This window comes from Oncorhynchus mykiss, chromosome Y (genome assembly GCF_013265735.2).
Source record: "Oncorhynchus mykiss isolate Arlee chromosome Y, USDA_OmykA_1.1, whole genome shotgun sequence".
In the NCBI taxonomy this organism is placed as follows: domain Eukaryota; kingdom Metazoa; phylum Chordata; class Actinopteri; order Salmoniformes; family Salmonidae; genus Oncorhynchus; species Oncorhynchus mykiss.
This window is the reverse complement of record NC_048593.1, coordinates 26,811,247-26,825,581: the sequence shown is the minus strand read 5'-3', so window position 1 is coordinate 26,825,581 and position 14,335 is coordinate 26,811,247. Positions and strand designations below refer to the sequence as shown.

Here is a 14,335-nt window from a genome sequence, read left to right as displayed (position 1 = left end):
AACACCTCCCTCCCCCTTCCTGCTCCGCAAGCTTCCTAAGGGGGGTAACCCCTGATATGACCCCCAGCCCCCGTGGCATCAGGTAGTCCAGCCCCAGCTCCAGGCTCTGTGTGGGCCTCCCAACATGTCCTGGTGAGCTCTACTGCAACGCTAGTCACAAAGCCTGGGATAAACCCACAGAAGACCAACGGACATACCCTAGACCACGAGGATAATAAAATACTCCTTAGTCATTCCTGCTCTGTGGTTCTCATTTCTCTCTGTGTGCTCTGAGTGGCAGGTTTGAAGAAAAGTGTCTCTCTCTCTTCCCATCAAGCCCCTGCAGCATTAAGGATTCAAACATAATCCAATCCCTGCTCTGACATACATTCCTTTTTTCTTTTGCCTAGTCTCCCATCTCTGCTCTTTTTGATATTTCGGATTATTTCGGTTTGATCCCAAACACGCCATTTTTGCCACCCGGCACGTTCTCTTCTGCGATCACCACGTTTTCCTCAGTGTTCACCGCGTGGCAGACGACCATGGGTTGCCGGCAGAGTTCAGAGGAGAAGGAGGCGGCCCGGCGCTCCCGGCGGATCGACCGCCACCTGCGCTCGGAGAGCCAGCGGCAGCGGCGTGAGATCAAGCTCCTTCTGCTGGGCACCAGCAACTCTGGCAAGAGCACCATCGTCAAGCAGATGAAGATCATCCACAGTGGAGGCTTCAATCTGGACGCCTGCAAGGAGTACAAGCCCCTCATCCTCTACAACGCTATTGACTCGCTCACACGCATCATCCGCGCTCTCGCCACGCTCAAGATCGACTTCCACAACCCTGACCGCGCCTACGACGCCGTGCAGCTCTTCGCCCTGACCGGGCCGGCCGAGAGCAAAGGGGAGATCACAGCGGAGCTGCATGGTGTAATGAAGCGCCTGTGGGATGACTCAGGGGTGCAGGAGTGCTTCTGCCGCTCCAACGAGTACCACCTGGAGGATAACACTGCCTACTATCTGAACGACCTGGACCGCATCTCCTCCAACGAGTTCATCCCCACCGTGGAGGACATCCTGCGCTCCCGCGACATGACCACGGGCATTGTGGAGAACAAGTTCACCTTCAAGGAGCTCACCTTCAAGATGGTAGACGTGGGGGGGCAGCGCTCAGAGAGGAAGAAGTGGATCCACTGCTTCGAGGGCGTGACCGCCATCATTTTCTGTGTGGAGCTAAGCGGCTATGACCTCAAGCTCTATGAAGACAACCAGACGGTAAGGGAAGCTATGGGCAACACACGCAACATTAGCCATTACACAACCAGTCAGTTCCTGTCCACACTCTGTCATCACACCCTTGGGGTGTGCTGTTATCTATGACACTGTGGTGTTCTCCTCTTCACACTTCTCAGGGTGGATTACATTTAAGGTCAATTCTTACCACACTACTTATTTTTGCAGAATTGAATATACTATACATCATAATATGATTCAAAATGGCAGAGGCCCAAGTTGACCTCTAGCATGTGTCCTCAGAATGTTGGAGGTAAATGATCAAGTAACAACCCCTATCTAACGATTCAAAGAGGAACATGTATCTGACATTCTGTGTAGATATGATATCTTTACCCAGTGAAAGCATGAAAAGGGAAGACTTTATTCATAGATAGAGAGCTAACTGTTGCGAGAAGCATTGAGAGCAGATAACACATGCAACAGCACATGAGTCTCATGTTATTTCTGCTGCTTCATTACTACTTCTATACAACCTTCTGCATTCCCCTGAATGCTACTTCTCATAAAACAATATAGAATGCTTCTGTCATGGTCTAGATTCTCCTTATCCACAATATATTTCCCGGAAAACATGTTAGTTACGGAGAGGTTTGGATCTTAGCTGTTAGAGAAAGGGAGGGAAAGTTGCTGCTGTAACATATAACAACGTGCATTGTGTTCTTGTTTGTAACCTTTAGCTATTCTCTACCTTCCTGTGGCAACTGTGGCCTGATAATTCACGTGTAACATAAATAAGACAAGATGTACTAGGTCCTGGCTGAGTTAGTACATGAAATCAATTAGTTCTAGCGAGTTATAAATACATTCTTCAGAGGAAAATGCAGTTAGGTGTTAATTGAGTTCACAGTGTAAGGTGTGAGGGTGTACCTGTGAGAATTAGCAGCTTTCGAGGGCACTGTTCAGCAGTGGGATGTCGCAGGTGCAGGAACAATTGACTTCCTGGATGAAACGGGGGGGAAATGAAGAGAAAGAAGGAGAGGAAGTCAGGAATGGAGAAGGAAAAAAGGGATTGTTAAGAATTCAGAGCCCCGACTGCTCTCCTCCCCTGTCTTTGAGAACTCAGCCAGTGGACATTATTTATGTACTCTGGGTGTGGTTGGCAGCCACAGCTGATTTGGGACCTTATCAGTAAAGTGTCTGTTGGAACAGTTTACACAGCTTTCCCCTTTATTGCCACAGGCTTTTTCAACCCAATGTGTTTTCAAGGTTTGAGAGATGAGCATGAATAACATGAATACTATTTTAATTGTTAATTAGATACTATGGAATGTTGATAGGCCTGCACAGTGGTTAGTTATTCCAATCAACATCATATGACGTGTTGTGTTCAGAGAACCATTTTGTTCTAGTACAAACCAAGTTCTGGTGTATTTCAAGCCTTCAAGCACGTCATATGATGTACGATGTTTGAAATGACGAAAACAGCTCCAGCAGTAGTGGTGTCTGACTCTGACGCATGTTTTTCTGTTGATATACTACATGGCCAAAAGTAGGTGAACACCCCTTCAAATTAGTGAATTTGGCTATTTCAGCTCCATAGACAAACATTGGCAGTAGAATGGCCTTACTGAAGAGCTCAGTGACTTTCAACATGGCACCATCATAGGATGCTACTTTGTGGTAGGCCACACAAGCTCACAGAATGGGACTGTCGAAAGCTGAAGCACATAGAGCTGTCCTCGGTTGCAACACTCACTACCAAGTTCCAAACTGCCATCGGAAGCAACATCAGCATTACAATAACTGTTCGTTGGGCGCTTAATGAAATGGGTTTCCATGGCCGACAGCCACACACAAGCCTAAGATCACCATGTGCAATGCCAAGCGTTGGCTGGAGGGGTGTAAAGCTTGCGGCCATTGGACTCTGGAGCAGTGGAAACGCGTTCTTTGGAGTGATAAATCACACTTCACCATCTGGCAGTCCCACGGACTAATCTGGGTTTGGCGGATGCCAGGAGAATGCTACCTGCCCGAATCCATAGTGCCAACTGTCAAGTTTGGTGGAGGAGGAATTATGGCTATTATTGTAGACAATTCTGTGCTTCCATCTTTGTGGCAACAGTTTGGGGAAGGCCCTTTTCTGTTTCAGCATTACAATGCCCCCATGCACAAAGTGAGGTCCATACAGAAATAGTTTGTCGAGATTGGTGTGGAAGAACTTGAACGGCCTGCACAGAGCTCTGACCTCAACCCCATCGAACACCTTTGGGATGAATTGGAACGCTGACTGTGAGCCAGGCCTAATCTCCCAACATCAGTGTCCATCTCACTAATACTTTTGTGGGTGATTGGAAGCAAGTCCCCTCAGCAATGTTCCAACATCTAGTGGAAACTTTCCCAGAGGAGTGGAGGTTGTTATAGCAGCAAAGGGGGGACCAACTCCATATTAATGGCCATGATTTTTGAATGAGATGTTCGACGAGCAGGTGTCCACATACTTCTGGTCATGTATTGTATCTTGAAACCGTAACTTCAAATCCTCACACACAATGGACACAGAATCCCTGGGTAACATTATGTCCCAATGTGTCTCATAAACCTTTGGCGCCAGATTAGAATGCGTCTGAAGAGGCAGTGATTGGCAGGGAGGCAAGCAGGGAGACATGGAGGGATTCTGAGACAGTTAGGAAGTCAGAGAGGAAGAGAGTCAGGGAGGGAGTCATGGAGAGAGACAGCATTAGGGCTGGCCCAGATTCTCAGTGGCTACCTCCCTGAGATCCCCCATACCTCCTCTGAGGGAGTTGACGCCGCTCATTCTCAAATAGCAATCTCTCTCTCCCCCCTCTCACGAAGGACAAAATGACTCGGTCTTAAACAGGAATATATTTTGAGGTATTTTTTGTTGTTGTGTGTATCGGTGCAGAAATCTTTCTTTGAGTCACTGTGAGACAAGAAGGAACCCCTGGCATTATCTCTAGGCAGTTTACGGATGCCACAGTTTTTGTCAGTGTATTTGTATGGGACAGCTAAGGATAGAGGAGTCTTTAGGTTAGAGATAGGGAGAGAGCAGGAAACAAATGATAAAGCTTCCTAGAGAGCCATAGCAGAACTGGGAGAAGAGTGACTGGGAGCTGAGGTTTCTCCACAGAGAAAAAGTGCTGGATCTACAATTACTTGAGTAATGGAATGGGAATGGCTCTATAGTATAACCTACTCAACTCACTAACCACAGTCATCATTCAGCCATGCCCTTTAACAAAATGGACCCAGTTGCAATGGTTACCTTAAATTGCCAACATCCTTTGCGCAATCGGCTGATGTTGAATGTCCAATTTATTATTATTCTTTTTTTGCCAAGGCACCTGATTGGATTAGATAGCTCATGTGATGTTTCTCAGCCATTGACAGACAAGAACAAATGATGAACAAATTGATGTAACAATAGCATAGCTAATTGTTCAGCTTTGGAATATTGGTTTCTGTGAGCTGTAATGACTTATAGTGCTTGCCAAGTGCTTGATCTAGGGGAGAGGTGAGAAGGGGAGAGAAGATAAGAGAGAGTGGGTAGGGTGTGTGTCTGCCTGTAGATTAGATCTGTAGCGAAAGGACAGGACAGGTCCAGAGGTAATTTCAAGGAAGAGTTTGAATACAGGAGGCTGGGGAACACATGATGACCTTTGACTATGATATGCTAACATGTAATACAAGGCTGAATGACTGCAAAGAGGATATGAATGGGCAGAATCATGAGTACTGTAACCATAGAATTAGGAATTAGATCTCGACTCTCTCTTATTCCATCACATGTAGTGTAGTGCTGAATCACTGGTAGGGCATGCTACACAGGGATGTTAGACCCACCAGCCCATATTCCCTGATGCATTTACCCTGTCCCATCTCTGTCTTCATAATGAATTGGTTGCCATGGCTTCAGTTGCCTAGCAACAGACCAGTCAAACGCTCCTAATCCTGGGCTGTTGACAGTGAGCTGTGACTAGGGGAGGGGGAGGAGGAATGTACAACACACAGCAGCACTGGAGAGAATAGATATGAGGTGTGTGTGCACGTGCGTGCACTTCCGCGTGTGTGTTCTGCCTGCATGGGTGCGTGTACTGTAAGTAAATGAATGTTTGTATGCGGTAGGGAGTGCACAACAACTGGGTAGCATACTGGGTGTATGTGAGGTGAGAACAAAGTACAAGGGCTTGTTGGTTGGAGTGTTGTACAGTGGACATACATTTCAAAGAGCTGTTACAGTGATCTGTGATTGCACTCTAAGCCCCATAGACATAGTAGAGATGTTAAATTAAAGTGTCCAGTGACTCCAGAGAGGATCCAGAATAGGACCACACTTATCAACAGGTTTAACATCTCCTAAGGAGCGTAGGCGTACTTTCTCACGCTTCAATTTAACAAGTTAATATGAAAGTCCTAATTAAACGAGTTAAGGTAATACAATTTTATATTAATGATTAGGGAATTATGTCTAATTGGAAACTGGGTTTCACAGCAGATAGGATGACATAGAGCAGGGGTATTCAACTCTTACCCTATGAGATCTGGAGCCTGCTTGTTTTTAGTTCTACCTGATATTGCACCCACCTTGTGTCCCAGGTCTAAATCAGTCCCTGATTAGAGGGGAACTGTCACGCTCTGACCGTAGAGATCTTTTTATTCTTTATGTTTGGTTGGTCAGGGTGTAACTCGGCTGGGAAACTCTGTTCTTTGTTTCTATGTTTTGGCCGGGTATGGTTCTCAATCAGGGACAGCTGTCTATCGTTGTCTCTGATTGGGAATCATACTTAGGCAGCCTTTTTTCCTTTTGTATTTGTGGGTAGTTGTATTTGTTAGTGGCATTATATTCTAAGCAAGCTTCACGGTCGTTTCCTTGTTCTTTGTTTTGTTGGCGACATTTATCAAATAAAAGAAATGTATGCTCACCATGCTGCACCTTGGTCTGGTCATTTTCACGATGACAGCGATCGTGACAGGAACAATGAACTGGAATAGGCTTCAAGGTCCAGAGTTGAGTTTGAGGGACATACAGTGGCTAGCGAAATTATTCACCCTCCTTGGCATTTTACCTATTATGTTGCCTTACAACCAGAAATTAAAATATATTTTTTGGGGGGGTTTGAATCATTTGATTTACAAAACATGCCTACCACTTTGAAGATGCAAAATAGTTTTTATTGTGAAACAAACAAGAAACAAGACAAAAAACAGAACTTGAGCGTGCATAACTATTCACCCCCCAAAGTCAATACTTTGTAGAGCCACCTTTTGCAGAAACGGCAGCTGCAAGTCTATTGGGGTATGTCTCTATAAGCTTGGCACATCTAGCCACTGGGATTTTTGCCCATTCTTCAAGGCAAAACTGCTCCAGCTCCTTCAAATTGGATGGGTTCCACTGGTGTACAGCAATCTTTAAGTCATACCACAGATTCTCAATTGCATTGAGGTGTGGGCTTTGACTAGGCCATTCTAAGCCATTTAAATGTTTCCCCTTAAACCACTCAAGTGTTGCTTTAGCAGTATGCTTAGGGTCATTGTCCTGCTGGAAGGTGAATCTCCGTCCTAGTCTCAAATCTCTGGAAGACTGAAACAGGTTTCCCTCAAGAATTTATCTGTATTTAGCACCATCCATCATTCCTTCAATTCTGACCAGTCTCCCAGTCCCCATCACCATGCTTCACTGTGGGGATGGTGTTCTCGAGGTGATGAGTGGTGTTGGGTTTGCGCCAGACATAGCGTTTTCCTTGATGGTAATACAGCTCAATTTTGTCTCATCTGACCAGAGTACCTTCTTCCATATGTTTGGGGAGTCTCTCACAAGCCTTTTGGCGAACACTAAACGTGTTTGCTTATTTTTTTCTTTAAGCAATGGGTTTTTTCTGGCCACTCTTCCGTAAAGTCCAGCTCTGTGGAGTGTACGGCTTTAGTGGTCCTATGGACAGATACTCCAATCTCCGCTGTGGTGCTTTGCAGCTCCTTCAGGGTTATCTTTGGTCTCTTTGTTGTCTCTCTGATTAATCCCCTTCTTGCCTGGTCCGTGAGTTTTGGTGGGTGGCCCTCTCTTGGCAGGTTTGTTGTGGTGCCATATTCTTTCCATTTTTTAATAATGGATTTAATGGTGCTCTGTGGGATGTTCAAAATGTTTAATCCAACCCTGATCTGTACTTCTCCACAACTTTGTCCCTGACCTGTTTGGAGGGCTCCTTGGTCTTCATGGTGCCACTTGCTTGGTGGTGCCCCTTGCTTAGTGGTGTTGCAGACTCTGGGGTCTTTCAGAACAGGTGTATATATTCTGAGATCATGTGACACTTACAGTAGATTGCACACAGGTGGACTTTATTTAACTAATTATGTGACTTCTGAAGGTAATTGGTTGCACCAGATCTTATTTAGGTGCTTCATAGCAAGGGGGTGAATACATATGCACACACCACTTTTCCATTTTTTTATTAAATCTATATATATTTTTTTTCATTTCACTTCACCAAATTTGGACTATTTTGTGTATGTCCATTACATGAAATACAAATACAAATACATTTATATTATAGGTTGTAATGCAACAAAATAGGAAAAACACCACGGGGGATGAATACTTTTGCCAGGCATTCCACTCTTGGCTTAGCTCTTGAAACACTCACCGACTATGCAAAATAATGTAGTCAATATTTAAACATAATATACGATCTCAAACTCAGTTAGTCCTTGCCTCTCCTAATCCACATAGAGCATTTCTACAAAGCCACCATGTTTTCTCCCAACCATGCATGTATACCAGGAGTGTCAAACTCATTCCATGGAGGGCCTAGTGGCTGTGGGTTGTAGTTTTTTCCCTTTCAATTAAGACCTAGGCAACTAGTTGAGGGGAGTATCTTACTAATCAGTGACCTTAATTAATCAATTAAGTACAAGGGAGGAGTGAAACCCGCAGACACTCTCCCCTACTTGGAATGAGTTCGACATGTTATGTTAACCAACACACAGCAAAGTGCACTGTGTTGTAACCCAACACTTTTGCCTGTAAATAATAGGGGTGTCTAGCAAGCAGTAGTAGTCATGTGAGTTAGACTTTAGAGTCCTTGATGAATGTATACATTATAAATCATAATTATTACGGTATGGAGAATGTATGGGGGACATCAATGACGGTAAAACATTGAAACATAACAATTACTTGTGGAACCTTCTTGAATTCAAATTATCCTGGAATTAAATGCACATTTAGAACCCAGAGCTTTTGATTGGATGTTGCAAAGAACAGCAGCACAGTGTACAGCCAGCGAGAGGAGAGAGAACTGAGACAAGAGAGAGAGTGTATGTGTATAGAGAGCCCTTTTCTTTGAGGCTCTGCCAATTATATGGTAGTGCCATATGAAGCGAACCTTAATGAATTGAATTATGGAGGGGTGGCTCTTCACTCACTCCAGGATATATATTTACTGGAAACAAAGCATTAACACAGGGTTGAACCTCCTCATTAATACTTAAGCGTAGGCTTGTGTGTCTAGAGTGCTCAGGGAGAAGGGGCACTGCCAGGAGGCCATGGAGAGGGAGGGTGATGGTGTGTGTAGAGTCTATGGGAGAGGGGAGCTTCATGCTGTGTGCTGCTACCCTGGTACCCACTCCCCTTTCCCTCCTTGCCACTCTCCCTCAGAGAAGCTGTAACTCTTACTATGATGGAGTCGGCAGGTACGGAGTATAGAGGATCCCAAAGCACAGTGAGTGGGCTTCTGCCTTCCTCTCCACGCAGCAGGGCTCTGGCGTAGAACCTCTGAGAACATGTGGAGGGCAGGAGCCACTGGCTCTGACCTTATTTAGTGTACACTGCTTAGGGCCCTGAGCTCAGTCCCTATTATCAAATGACATTGTATTTGTCACATGCGCCGAATACAATAGGTGTGGACTTTACCGTGAAATGCTTACTTACAAGCCCTTAATTAACCAACAATGCAGTTTTAAGAAAATAGAGATAAGAAAACATTTACTATAAGCTAAAGTAAAAATGAGGCTATATACAGGGGATACCGAGTCAATGTACGGGGGTACAGGTTAGTCGAGGTAATTTGTACAGGTAGGGGTAAAGTGACTATGCATAGATAATAAACAGAGAGTAGCAGCAGTGTAAAAACAAGGGGGGGGGGGGGGGGGGGTTCAATGCAAATAGTCCGGGTGGCCATTTGATTAATTGTTCAGCAGTCTTATGGCTTGGGGGTAGAAGCTATTAAGGAGCCTTTTGGACCTAGACTTGGTGCTCCAGTACCGCTTGCCGTGTGGTAGCAGAGAGAACAGTCTATGACGGGTGACTGGAGTCTTTGACCATGTTTTGGGCCTTCCTCTGACACTGCCTGGTATATAGGTCCTGGATGGCAGGAAGCTTGGCCCCAGTGATATACTGGGCCGTACACACTACCCTCTGTTGCGGCTTACGTTCTGATGCCGAGCAGTTGCCATACCAGGTGGTGATGCAACCGGCCAGGATGCTCTCGATGGTGCAGCTGTATAACTTTTTGAGGATCTGGGGACCCATGCCAAATCTTTTCAGTCTCCTGAGGGGGAAAAGTTGTTGTCGTGCCCTCCTCACAACTTTCTTGGTGTGTTTGGACCAGATAGTTTGTTGGTGATGTGGACACCAAGGATGCCTACTTATGCCAGAGAAAAGAGCCTGCGTTTCACGCCACTGCACCGGTTCCTGTTTGGAGAATCTCTAAGCTCCACCAAGAGCTGCTTCAGATCCATAACAAGTCCGTATATTGATGATTGGTTCATAGAATTTATAGTATAAAGGCATCTGAATTTATTTGCATAGTCCCTGGTTTAACATTGCACACATATCTCTCTCTCTCTTTCTTGATCTTGTGATTTGCTCAGAGCACCATGATATTTTGTGTAACCTTTTAAACAGCAGCCCAGTCTTCGAAATGGGCTCCTCCTTCAGTCACAAGCTACTGGATACACACCACATGCCTGCAGACTCTCCAGCCCCATCCATATTTCTCTCTCTCTCTCTCTCTCTCTCTCTCTCTCTCAGATAAAGGCACATTCTTGCAGTACGTCTGTCTACTGTTAATCATTGGGGAGCTTTAATGTAATATCAGCTCTATCAAGCCTAAGGTTTTTGTTAGTCACATAGATATTGTACATCTTTGGAAAAGCATAATCCATTACCGTGCTCTACTTGCTGCATCTGTACTGATGATGTCAGTCAGATTGTTCATATTTTCACATTTGGCTTCACCAACTGCCCAGCATGATCAGCAACTGTTTCCTTGTTATACTTCTATAACAACTACACTACCCAGTAATATGTGCAAATATTTTTCAGTATGCCAGTATTTTAGGGAGCTGTTCTCTTTGTTTGTACATTTAATGGGTTTTAGAGGTTTGAAACACAAACATTCACCAAAAGTTAAAAAATGTTGGTAACAGAACTGGCTCCGTTTCAGGAATTTGGAAAACATTTTTAGAAGAAAAATACAACTTATCCTAGGGGTTTAGATAACGCACAGCTGACATCTCTGAGGCAGCACAAAACAAATGGGTCTTAGTCTGGTGGTTAAAAAAAACTAAGAACCACAAGATACGCATATTGCGTAATTTAAAATGAGACCAAAAATACAGTCTAGCAATCATAGAAAGAGAAGATACAGTGAAGTTGTGTTTTGGGCAAAGCCAACGTCAGGCAGGCTATGCTTATGCTTCCATGACTAAAGCTGAAGGGTTGCGTAAATATGTCATTGCTGAGTATATGTTGGGCTTAAGAGATGTACTCAACCTATCAAGTCTATTCTGTCGCTTAGTCCAACTGTTCACACTGGCAATTGTTCCTGTACATGGTTAAGTTCAGAGTAACACACGGTGGAGATTCCATGAAACGTAATACCTTTGATTTGTGATACATTTCATACTCACCTGACCTAAAAAACAAGTCTTTGATGTGTTATTTTACTGTGCATAGTTCCAGTAACTCAGTTAGTGTTTATGTGGGCCGTAACATTTCTCTACTCATGCTAAGGTTAGTGACAGAGAGGAGACATGTGCTCTGTTTTCCTGCAGGATGAGAGTTTAAGTGCAGGTCTTTGTCTGACCGAGTCATCAGCACATGTTTAGACAACATAGAAGCCACACCTTTGGCTGCTCGAGTGGATATCTGTGACGTGCAGAGCAACAGCCACAAATATTTTTTCATCTACACTATAGGTTCAAAGCCTGTTCTCATTTTCAATGAGTTATTGGCAACTTTGTATACATTTTTTTGGCAGATATAACAGTTGAAGCAAATCATATTCACAACCAATAAAAATGATAGATTAAATCCACTCCAATTAATTTAACACAATCAAGGCTACAAACAGCCTGTATGTAAAATAGCATTCAAAGGATCCTGTGAGATAGCTGGTTCATTGTTTGTTGAACAGCCATTCTCCCACATATCAATAGGCTGTGTCTCATGTCAGTATGCAAACGAAAATTCTCATTATTGACTCTTCTCCCTCTCTCCCTCCCTCCTCTCTATAGAGTCGTATGGCAGAGAGCCTGCGTCTGTTTGACTCCATCTGCAACAACAACTGGTTCACCAACACCTCACTCATCCTCTTCCTCAACAAGAAGGACCTGTTGGCCGAGAAGATCAAGCGCATCCCTTTGACCGTGTGCTTCGCCGACTACAGAGGTCAGAACACCTACGAGGAAGCAGCGGTCTACGTGCAGCGCCAGTTTGAGGACCTCAACCGCAACAAGGAGACCAAGGAGATCTACTCGCACTTCACCTGTGCCACAGACACCAGCAACATCCAGTTTGTGTTCGATGCAGTCACAGATGTGATCATCCAGAACAATCTCAAGTACATTGGGCTGTGCTAGGACTGGGGATAGGGTGGGGGGAGAGCGGGCTGCTTGGCAGCAGTAGGCCCGCTTGCTACCAGGCACGGTACACACAAGGTCTGCCTGTCTGTCCGTCTCTTTGAGGAAGTGAAAGAAAGAAAAAACCTGCAAGGGGGTTGGGGATTGTCAGGGACAGGCTATAGTTTCAACCAACCTGCTTGAAATGTTAGAGTTGAGGGTCAAAGGTCAAGATGGGATTCACCCAAGGTCAGCATAAATGTGTTTGCACTGAATATATAAGTATGTAGAGACACACAAACACACATGTACACACACATCCTTATTTTTGCTCACACACAAGGACTTGGGATCAACTGTCAAGCATTTGTTTGACATGGAAACACTGGAAACTGAAGACCGTGTCACCTACTCTTTGCCTGCCAAACTTGGGATTGAGCAGTCCGAGTTCTTTACTGTCAGTTTCAAAGTTACATTTGTCTTTTTAGGTTGTTTGATTTACCTGAGTCATTGAATGCTGCTTTGCGAGAAGAATTTTGAAAATCAATAATTTCCTTTGGATTTTTCCCCCTTAAAAGGTGAGTTCACCTGGCAAGGTATAGGGAGATGATGAGTCACAGATGTCCTGGGAATATCGTACGAGGACATGACTTACTGTATATCACAGGGTTTCCGTCCATAGGAGAAAACTTCCACAGTCTGAAGCTGAAGTAAAGGGTATTTATCTACACACATTGGATCTCATTTTTTGAGGGCTGAATGGCTCTTCGTGGTTATTCTGTTGGTCTTTCTTCATTTGTCAAAACCTGCCTTTTAGAGCAGGTCTCTCTGACTTACCAGGAGAGTGTTTCACGCCATAGAGTCATCGAGTGTTCTCTAAGATCATTCCAGTTTCCTGCAACAAAGACTTTAAAAAAACAGTGCCAATTTTAGTGTAAATAAAAACAGATCCCATCAATAATATTATCTTTTGGGTTTTTATTGACAGAAACCGTAAAACATGCATGATTTTGTTACTTTGGGATATTGATACATTTTTCTTCCGATATGATTACTTTTATTTTAGGTTTAACTAATATATTCCCCCAAAATATATATAAAAGTCAAACACTGTGTACGATTGTACAGCTGTTGTCTAAGAGGAATATATTGAAAAGAGTTCTATAAATGGAGATGATGATGATGGTGATGACATCAATGACAAGCTCATTACAAACCCAGCATGAGAACATACTGTGGATGGAGGGAGGATTAAAGGAGAAAAGTTAAGACTGCAAAAAATATGAATGACAAAAAAAAAAAAAACGTTTCAGTTTAACCCTCCTTGCATTGTCTATGTGGACGTGGTTATACAGTGGGTTTGATGTGTAAATATGCTGTAAGGTTCACTGTTAAAACAAATGATCAATAAAAGGTTGAGTTAGAGTGAAAGAGAACGTGAGAGAGAGGGATGAAAGCCCCCGCTCTACTCTCCTCCAACCCTCAACTTTTCAGCAAAGAGGATGATGTGCAAACTCAGCTAAGGGCTTCAGGCTTGACTTTACAGGATGTCCAGTTCAACAAAAAACAGCCAATTTAGAAGAACTATAAAAAATAACAAATAAAATGAATTATGCAAATCCTGGTTGTGCTAAGAATGTGTTTTTGGGTGGTGGTCATGGGTAGGGTAGGGGTATACAGGGAAATACATGCTGCTATGTTTCAGATCTGCATGAGAAAAGTTTCCACAAATAGCATTCCAGACACTGTGGCTGATGAGGCACTTATGCCACTAATTCTAATCTCACACCACGCTCCCACTATTTCCCTCCATAAAATATTTTCCAATTTGTGAGTGGGACATGCAGTTCCTAAACCATCTCTCTCTCTTTTCTCCAAAATAACCATAAAAAGAGCCTGTGCTTTTCTGGGCCACCATGCTGCACTACCAGGGAGGGACACATAATTGACAGACAATTAGAGTAGGCAATTCAATTACTGGTAAATTGATTTATGTAATGAGAATTGCAGCAGAGACGTGACAGGGTGGCAGAGGCGATTAGGATGACCACACTCTAATTAGAGCACAAACCCTGCATGACCTTTTCCGACTGCAAATGGTTACACAGGTCACTGTTTGGCCAGCCACAGAGCCTCCTGCTTATTTAGAATGTATCAGAATCTATGCATTATTGCTTCATTAAGTTAGCTTGCATGGAATGATCGACGTGACTGAGTAAAAACAAGGACAGTGTCTGTCAGAGCCGTGCCGGATAACTCAATCTCAACCCTGACCT

At 44.0% G+C, this 14,335-nt stretch overlaps 1 protein-coding gene across 1 annotated transcript; it reads left to right on the top strand.

Annotated features, from left to right (window-relative positions):
- Positions 1–492: 492 nt before the first annotated feature.
- Positions 493–13,678, top strand: LOC110509886 (guanine nucleotide-binding protein G(z) subunit alpha). The gene is made up of 2 exons (XM_036967475.1): positions 493–1,244; positions 11,736–13,678. The coding sequence occupies exons 1-2, from the start codon at positions 522–524 to the stop codon at positions 12,078–12,080; spliced, it is 1,068 nt and encodes a 355-aa protein (XP_036823370.1). The 5' UTR covers positions 493–521; the 3' UTR covers positions 12,081–13,678.
- Positions 13,679–14,335: the final 657 nt, after the last annotated feature.

Coding starts and splice junctions, on each gene's coding strand:
- LOC110509886 (XM_036967475.1), top strand. CDS start 522: ATGGGTTGCCGGCAGAGTTCAGAGGAGAAGGAGGCGGCCCGGCGCTCC. Junction 1,245..11,735: donor TCTATGAAGACAACCAGACG/GTAAGGGAAGCT, acceptor TCCTCTCTATAG/AGTCGTATGGCAGAGAGCCT.